Source organism: Microtus pennsylvanicus, chromosome 5 (genome assembly GCF_037038515.1).
Source record: "Microtus pennsylvanicus isolate mMicPen1 chromosome 5, mMicPen1.hap1, whole genome shotgun sequence".
Lineage (NCBI taxonomy): Eukaryota > Metazoa > Chordata > Mammalia > Rodentia > Cricetidae > Microtus > Microtus pennsylvanicus.
The window spans coordinates 75,893,234-75,901,927 of record NC_134583.1 but is presented as its reverse complement, the minus strand read 5'-3'; the positions used below and the strand labels follow the sequence as shown (position 1 = coordinate 75,901,927).

Sequence of the window (8,694 nt, the reverse complement as noted above, 5' to 3'; positions counted from 1 at the left end):
GGTAGCTTCTACGTGGTTTAGGGTCCTTCAGTGTGTAGTGGCATCAAATGGGAGGCGGTGGCGGGGAAGAGACAGAAATCTTTAATAAATAAATAAATTTTAAAAAAAAGAAAAAAAAAAGAAGAAAAGTCGTGAGTGTCCTCACACCTGCAGGACCTGCTGGACAGGAACTCACAGGTACCAGAAGCAACTTTGAGGAGATGCCAAGTTAGGTCTTCAGAGCCCAAACCAGGGATGCAGACTCCTTCCTTTGTTGAGGTCTTTGATAAATTTTAATTACTTTATTATCCAAAAAATTTTTCCCTGGCTGCCTTTATCCCAGTGTTTCTAAAATCCAGCATGGCATTCTATGCCTCTCTGGAGAGTTTTCAGTGTAAATAAAGTCTGCCACCAGCTGGGTGTTACACTCTTATGTCTTCAGGAAAGCTAGAGTCCCAGCTGATCATAGTAGACACCATTTTAGTGACCTTGGGCTGGTGTTTAGTCTGCCGCAAACACTGACTGAAATGGCCGCCAGTCTTTCCCATCACCTCCTGGGCTTCAATTCTCAGCTTCAACATTCAACCCTTGCCCCCCGTAACAGGAGGCTAAAACCCCATCATCTGGGTCCTAGCCAGTCACTGTGACTTGCAGAGACCCTGTACACAGCAGGAAGGAACGAGGTGTCGGCTGACATTGAGCTCTGCTTCTGGGAACATCACCAAGGCTTTCCTTCAGCCTTCCTGGCTTTCATTGTGGCCTGAGTTAAAGTTTTCCCAAGTTTTCCTTGTAGAAAACCAGACAGAAGTCCCTCCCGGCCAGCAGAGTTCTGCCTCTTGCCATCGGCTTTGTCTTGTGCGTGCCCTTGATTAATGGCTCCCAAGACCAGATGAATTGAAATGGCAGCAACACAGGAAATGAAAATAGGGAGGAGCCCTCCTTGGGTCTGTATTCTAAGCAGCCTGACATTCAGAATCAAATAACTTTTTGCATAAAGTAAACCTTCATAAGCATGGCGCTATTAGGTTCTGCTCTGGAGAGGGAACTGTGCACAGTAATTTGAGCAGAAGCTGTAACGGCTCTTAAGAGTGATGTGTGCCACAGTTTGGGCACGTTCACCAGCGCAGGCACGTGCAGCTCTTTCCTCATTGTGTGGCTCACCTGATCCTCATAACCTGGGCGGGGGCAGGTAGGGAGGGCAGCTCTATCTTAGTGCTCTTCCTGGGGGGAAACTGAGGCTCCAGGTGTGGGAAGGCTTCCATGGTTGACTCTGGATGGCAGCCCCCTACCTGAGTCACTGTCCTTCCCAGCACGGTGTCTCTCCACGCCCGTCTTCAGCTGTCAGTTCTGCGAGTCTCTTTTTCCCTGAATGCGCTCTTATCTTTTGCAGGGCTGAGGCCACTCTTTGTGCCAGTAGGCAGTCTGTACTTGTTCCTTTCAGGCCCCTGGCAAGCAAAAGCAGACACTTTAAAAGAGCGGCAATTATCCCTCTTGGTTCCTTTGTACAGAACTCTGTAAATAATTTATTTGGATTTGAGGGTCTAGAGACGGAAACACATATCGAACCTCTTGGTAACCAGGTGAATTCAGCGTCTGGAACTTAAAGGCAAGCAGAAAACAAGTGAGAAGGAAACGTGCCTCTTTGAAATCAGAGAAGACAGCAAGACCTCAGAGCCCAGGCGGGAGGCTGGAGTTGGCCAGGCTGCAGCAGAGGAAGTTTTCTCGTGGCATTTAAAGGTCACCCAGGGGGTTTCCACAACTATATTGTGTGCCCCCCTGTAGCAAGGATTTTGGAGCAACTGTCTGTGAAGTTGGAAAACACAGGCCTGCACTGGAGCTGGTCCCAAACCCCTCCTGCTGCACTCAATACCTGCATCAAACAAAGAAAATTGTGTTTGCCGGGCTGGCTGGCTGAAGTCACAAGATTCCCAGTATCACACAGGGCTCCGGAATGCCTGTGAAACCTCCCGAGGAGGGGAAGATTGTGCACCCCACCTTTCAGATAACTGCCTTTAGTACCAGCCTGAAAAACCATGTGATGGTCATGGACCTGGTAAAGAGGGACTGGCTTCCTTCCCAGAGACGAGCTAAAGTTTGTTTCATCCACACGTGCCAAGGCCTGAAGGTGGCTGAGCGGCAAGTCAGCAGATACGAGGTACAGCCGGGGCTCGGCAGGGGCGGGGTGGGGGGGCAGGTGCACACGGAGCTCGGAGATACCGATGGAGGTCTATGTGGGAGACCCACTGGCCACGTGTCTTTTCTAGTCTTGCAAAAACATTGATTTGTTTGTATCTTGGAAAATACTCTGTAAAATCCTTCCTTTAATATATTTCAGTTTTTTTTCAGTATGTTGGAGGGGATAACGTTAGCTAAATGGGACTGATAGACAACTGACCACAAAAATGTGCCCAAAGATTTCTGAGGTGGGTTGCTGGTATCCACACCTGGGAACTGCAGTGCACCCTGTGATTCCAGTGCTATTGGCCCTGTGAGTCTGTACTTACCTGTCTCTAGGAAGAAATGCCTATTTGTCTGCCTGCGTGTTTAGAGGGAGCATATTCATGACTGTCTTGCTCGAATTGAGATAGCAAAATTCCAGATTGGTCTTTTACTTTTTGTAAGCATGAGCTTTAGTTTTCAAGCCCAGACTAGTTTTGGAAAACAGGGAGGCCATTGGCAATTGAAAATGTCAACCTGACATAAACACATCACCATGAAAGATATCTGTATTCTACCCGGGGTACCAGCCATAAGCGCTTATCTTTTCAGAAAGTAAACACATGTGAAATCTGATCGGCTTTCCATTGTACATGGAATAAATTATGAATGGCACTGTAATTGACTCCTAGATAGCTCACTTACCCATCTCTTTGGATGACTGTAACATGTACATTGCTAATGCTTTATGAAAAAGTGAGTGCTGGAATATTGATGTTGTTATTGGGAAAGCCCTCTTCTGAGTTCTGGCAAATACTTGAGACCTTTGATCACCCACACTTGGCAGTAGGGAAGCCAGCCTGACTGGGAGGAACAGGTTTTGCAGGGTTCAAGGTTAACTTTCTTCCAGTTCTAGCCCTGAGAGAGTGAATTTCCATGTTCACAACAGATATGTAAAGGGCACAGAGAAAAAATGGTGTTAATTAAATTCAGTAGTAGTCCTTATTCATTAATTCATTGCCCAATCAGCCAGAGCAAAAGGTGTGCAATTAGGATATAATTGAAAGAAACTAGAGATGTTATTATTCACAAGTAATTAATCGGACGGGGACAGAATTTTATCACTGTATAATTTCCATTACGACTATTTTCCAGTCCCCCAGAGAGGGGAGAACTTGTTGAATTGTCTCATCACGCATTTTACAGTAGCCCGCGTGGCTCTGTTTTAGACCTTTCCTAGTGAATACCCTCTCTTGCCTTCCAGTTTTCATAAGTAAGACTTCCCCATTCATTTCTTCATTATTGTAGCCACACCGAAAGGAATGTGAAGGGTGTGCCGCCGGAGATTGCGAGAAAACTTCAAATACATTGATTGCCACAACTACATGTTCCTGTGGCCGAACTGTTTGCTACCATTAGGAGCCAACATCCTAGCCATGTGTGCTAAGTGAACCTGAGGCCACTCCCCAGATAGCAGTTCAAGCACTTGGCTAGTTTTTACTGAGTCTATCTATCCATGAGACATGGTACATACAGGGCCTGCTTCCTGGGCCCAAGAGCAAGCCAAGTTTGAAAACAATGAATAGGACCCAGGCCTCCTGACTTGAACTTTAAGCAGGGTTTAGGTAGAGTTGGGAGACACAGATGGAGGGGGGAGGTGTGCACAGGAGGTCGACAAGCCAGGAATCTTCTTCGGTCTGGCAAACACATCACATTTGTCTGCTGTCAGTTTATTTCTGCTAGGATCTTTTTTTCTTATCAGATTTCATATGTTTACTTTCTGAAGTGATAGCTGCTTCTGGTGCTACTGTTTGCGGAATACAGATACCTTTTAGGGGGTCCTGTGTTTAGCTCAGGTTGACATTTTTCACCTCCAAAGTTCGATAGTAAACATTTCAGATTTTAAAATAATCCAAAGCCATGGAGCGATTACAGTTATCCTCGCCGGGGCATGTCAGTACTGTTTAGATAGAAGGGGTAGGGAGAAACAAACCTTGGGGCTCCATTTCCCAAGCTGAACATACCCAGGAGACCAATTAACAGCCCAGCCTGCCATTGGACTCAGCCCAGTGACTTCTCCCCCTACATCAGCTCAGAGGCTTCCTGTTAACCTGGGCTTTGGCCATGAAGTGACTGATAGGATAGAAAATGAGCAAGGTCACTGGGATGAACTCTCAATCCACAGGGATACTAGATTAAAGAAATGGGTTCATTTTTCAATGAGAGTGTGTTTGGGAGACTTTTCTGTGAAAAACCTACTGATGTCAAGTTCCTGGGAGGAGCTGCAAGTCTGCCGACCTGAGGATGGGGAGTTCTCTCAAACCACAGTGGTAGTCCTGAGCTGCGTTAATGCCTAGAGAAATCATTGTGCACGTGGGATGACAATGATTGGGTAACTCCAGCCCAGGAAGGTCCAGGTGTATCTGGTCCCTTCCTTAAACTGCCTTCAGCTGGAGCCATGAGAAGAACCTGTGCTGAGTGAGAGCTTGCCAGGTCAGGAAGCAGATGAGGGTGAGAATGTTGTAGATCCCAGGGCCTGATGTTTGCAAAGCCTGGATTTTTCTTGACCCCAAATGTGCCCTAAACTAACAGGAACACTATGTGTTAAGGAAATTCTTCTTTGAGTAAGTGTTCTGTGTGGTTAAGAAATTTACCACACCATATCTGGATGTGGATGGTCCTGTCTGAAAACAATGTTTGCTATTCACATTGTGAGCATGCGTTCCTGAGATGCCCTATGAATAAGGCCCTGATGGCTTCACCAACCATGGGAAGGGAAGCCATAGAGTGGTATGATGGATTTGCATCTCTCTTCCACAGGGTACAAAGAATGAGCTTCAGTAGCCACACTTTGGTTTTGAATGAGTTATTAAGTATAGAACAAGCCAAAGTAAAAGAGTATATAACGATTAGCGGATAGATACATAGGTGGCAAAAATCACCAAACTGGGCTTTCGGAACATCCTGCCGGAATGGGGAAGACCCTTTAAAGCAGTCAGCTGGTGTTCCAGGTAGAGACTGTGCTGCACAAAGCAGAGTGACCCATCCAATGATGGCACCAAGGACAAGAACAAATCGCACAGAAAGGTGACATCACCAAACCAAAGTTTACAAGCATTCTGCAGAAACTAACTAGGGAAGCCCTGATAAAGCTGCCTGAGTTCCCAGCAGAGTGGGTCCCATGCAGAGCAGGGGGACCCTCAGGTGAGACTTCCACGTCAAAACCAATAGGAGCAGATAATGCTATGGAACAGGGTGCTCACAAGAGCCAACAGAAACTGAGCAGGGAGGTTGAGGCAGTCAGCGGTAGTCCTCCCTTGGGCATTTCATTCTCTTCGTGGTCGGACACCCAGCTTCTCCTTCCCACAGCAGACACTTTTGTATCACAAGCTAAGCAGTAGTAACCCTGTTGGAAATGGTTCACCTTCTCCCTGTTCTCAAGGGCACAGCATTTTGCTCATGGGCCGTTTTGTGCTCCCTGGCACAGAATTGGGGGTGGGTGACTCATCCTCAGACAGAGGACCTCAGAAGATTCTTTGAGACAAACATGCTTTCGTCTAAAACGGGGTTAGGCATGCACACTCCAGAGCTAGCTCTGGTGGTCTCAAATAAGACACGATAACATGCTGGAGCTTGTAGGTCGAGGCTTGCCTATCTGACTTCTGACAGGTGACAGTTTTTCACCTTCTCTAGGAAATGAGCTAGGGGAAGGTGATATATGTGGAAAACACTAATTACCCAAGCCTCTTTGACCATCTGCTTCTCTATTTTCCACTTATATTATTATTTGTTATCATCATCATCATCATCATTACTATTTAGCGAGACTTTTGCCGGCAACACTTGGTTCTGGCTACCTAAAAGAATCATGGTGAAATTTGAAAGTCCCTCTGTATGTGTGACTCAGCTAAGACCACTGTGTCTCAATGGGCTCAGTGCAATATCAGACCATCAACACCAAATCGCAAACAAACTAAAACAATTCCTAGGAGGCTCCTTACCTCTCCCATTTCTCTCTGGTTCTCAATTCTCTCTACCTTCCCAAGTACACGAGGCGAACACTAACGGGGCTTTAAGGCTGTTGTTGGTGGCATTCACCATTCTTTCTGCTCCTTGCCCATCTATTTCTACTGATTGATCTGCCTGCTGGTTATGAGTTATGTTTCCTTTCTTCTTTACACACCAGGCAGGTTTTCAGTAGGAATTGAGCTATTGTGACTTTTGCATTGTTTGGATGCTTGGTTTTGTTCTATGTCTGTAAAGAGTGTTGGCTGGGTTCTGGTGATAGATTAAGATGCTTGCCGACAGCTTGGTCATGCTGGGGTTTACCTGGGAGATCAGCTTTGGATAATGCCATTTATCTTGCCTTTTCTTTCTTTCTTTCTTTCTTTCTTTCTTTCTTTCTTTCTTTCTTTCTTTCCTTCTTTCCTTCTCTCCTTCTCCTTCTCCTTCTCCTTCTCCTTCTCCTTCTCCTTCTCCTTCTCCTTCTCCTTCTCCTTCTCCTTCTCCTTCTTCTTCTTCTTCTTCTTCTTCTTCTTCTTCTTCTTCTTCTTCTTTTTCTTCTTCAGACAGTCTCTCCATCACTTTTACCTGAAAACCACTGGTTTGGCTAGGCTGGCAAACCCCGGGAACTTTCCCTTCTCAGCATCTTGAAGTCTGAGACTATAAGAGTATATTACCACTACAACACATACATACATACATACATATATTTATATATACATATATATTTCCCCTAGGGGGTCAAGCTTTGATTATCACAGTACACACTTTAGTGACTGAGTTATTCTTCAAACTGAAATGGTGTTAACTTCTACTAATACACAACGTAGCTCCCTTCCTTCTGACAGAGAACACTCCAGGCTAAAAGGCCCCCAGTAGTGAGAGAGAGAAGTCCTATTCTAGGACTTACTTAGTCCCACTGTTAAGACATGGTCTTTCTGAGGCATCTCTGGCTTCTCTGGTGTGATGAGTCCTTCCCGCAGGTGAGGATATGAATCCTTTCCACCTGTTTAAGGTCTTACCCCTTTCTGGATTTTCGTTCCTTTTGCTCCCAGATCGTTTTCTCTCAAGCAGATGCAGGTCAGAAACCTTGAGCAGTTCCTTGTGATCAGCTGATGCCGTCTTTTCTCACAGTTCCTGCCCTTCGTGAATGTCAACACCGGCTACCCAAGTCCAGCCTATGTCCCCTGTGCTCAGTGAGAACTCAGGCTCTGCCGCTTCTCCACTCCCAGGGTCACAATCTGGAAGCCACCACATGTAGGGATAATTATGAAGTTCTTCCCTCTAGTTTCCCCTCCATCAGGGATCACAGACCTGCATTGCTGACTTACAATGAGAAAAAGCTATTGTGCCACCACTTGTACTACATTATTATACACTGTTTGTGAACAGAAGGAAAGGCCTGGCAATATGGTTTTGATGTTGTACCAGGGCTGATAAAGTTCGCTCATGCGTGTACATGCATGTGTGTGTGTGTGTGCATGCACGCATGTTCATGCCAATATACACATGGGAATGAGTGTATATGTGTTCAGGTACTTGTGAAGGTCCCAGGTGAGGTGTCATTTCTCTGTAGCTACTTACTTTGTTTTTGGACACTTCTTAATGGCCCGGAACTTGCCAAATAGGCTAAGGTGACTGAACAGTAAGCCTTAGACAGCGACTGTTTCCACCTCCTCATTATGGGAATTATAACCACATACTATCACACTTAACTTTTAAAAGATGTGGGGTTTGGGATGCAACTCAGGTCCCCATGCTTGCGAGATAAGTACTTCACCAACTCATCCATCTCCCCAGCTCTTCTGCTATGGACTTTGAAGATGGCTTTCAAGGGGCTATGATGGGTTTTGAGGTCTTGAGTAATAAAAAAGACTCAAATTTGAAGTACTCAGGATTCATGATGACTTGATTTGTGAGATGATGAGGTCACAAAAACCAAACAGGAGGAAAAACAAATGCTTTCCTCTCTTGGCTATCAAAAGGTTCACACCAGTGTTACCCAGTATCTCGCTGAGTTGACAATTCTGAGCCAGACCAAAGTCTGCTGGATCTTGATTTTCTTCCTCAAGTCCTGGCCCCGAAGCAGTGCTTTTGCTGGTGACTCCTGTTGTATTGCAGGCCCAAGCACTCCACAATGAGCAGTCTGAGAAGAGGCAAGTAGATGGCCCTGAGGCTTGAGACGATCATTTAACTTCCTCTTCACTCCAGGGCTATTCTTTCTCCTCCTCCACTGCCCATGGCTGGTTCGGAAATTCATGGGCCATTCAAGTTTTATGTGTGGTGCTGGGAATTAAACCTAGAACCGCTGAGGTGCACATCTAGTCCCACAAGTCTCTGCTTTAAACACAAAGCCATGATCTGAAGTTCCAGCCCCATCCTTGGTATCCATAGGGCCCAGCGGAAAGCAACAAAGACACCAGTAGGAACCACTCCACTGGGAGAGCTGGTGTGGGAAGGGTGGGGGAGGTGTGCCAGAGGGGAGAGTGGCCAGGCCAGCATCACTGTGTGTGAGGAGCTCTGCGGAGGCAGAGAGAACAAAGGAGGTTGGTGTGG

General features: G+C 46.1%; 1 protein-coding gene across 6 annotated transcripts in view; it reads left to right on the top strand.

Annotated features, from left to right (window-relative positions):
• The first annotated feature begins 1,358 nt into the window (after nucleotides 1-1,358).
• The window catches only part of C5H10orf90 (chromosome 5 C10orf90 homolog), a 219,973-nt gene continuing 212,637 nt past the window's right edge, over nucleotides 1,359-8,694 (top strand). For 2 of the 6 annotated variants that reach the window (XM_075974876.1, XM_075974874.1), the window contains exon 1: nucleotides 1,410-2,134. In XM_075974876.1, the coding sequence (XP_075830991.1) occupies nucleotides 1,931-2,134 (204 nt within the window). In that variant the 5' untranslated portion in view covers nucleotides 1,410-1,930. Of the gene's footprint in view, nucleotides 2,135-8,694 lie in introns of all 6 variants that reach the window. The other 4 variants (XM_075974880.1, XM_075974875.1, XM_075974877.1 and 1 more) reach the window with 4 other exon arrangements.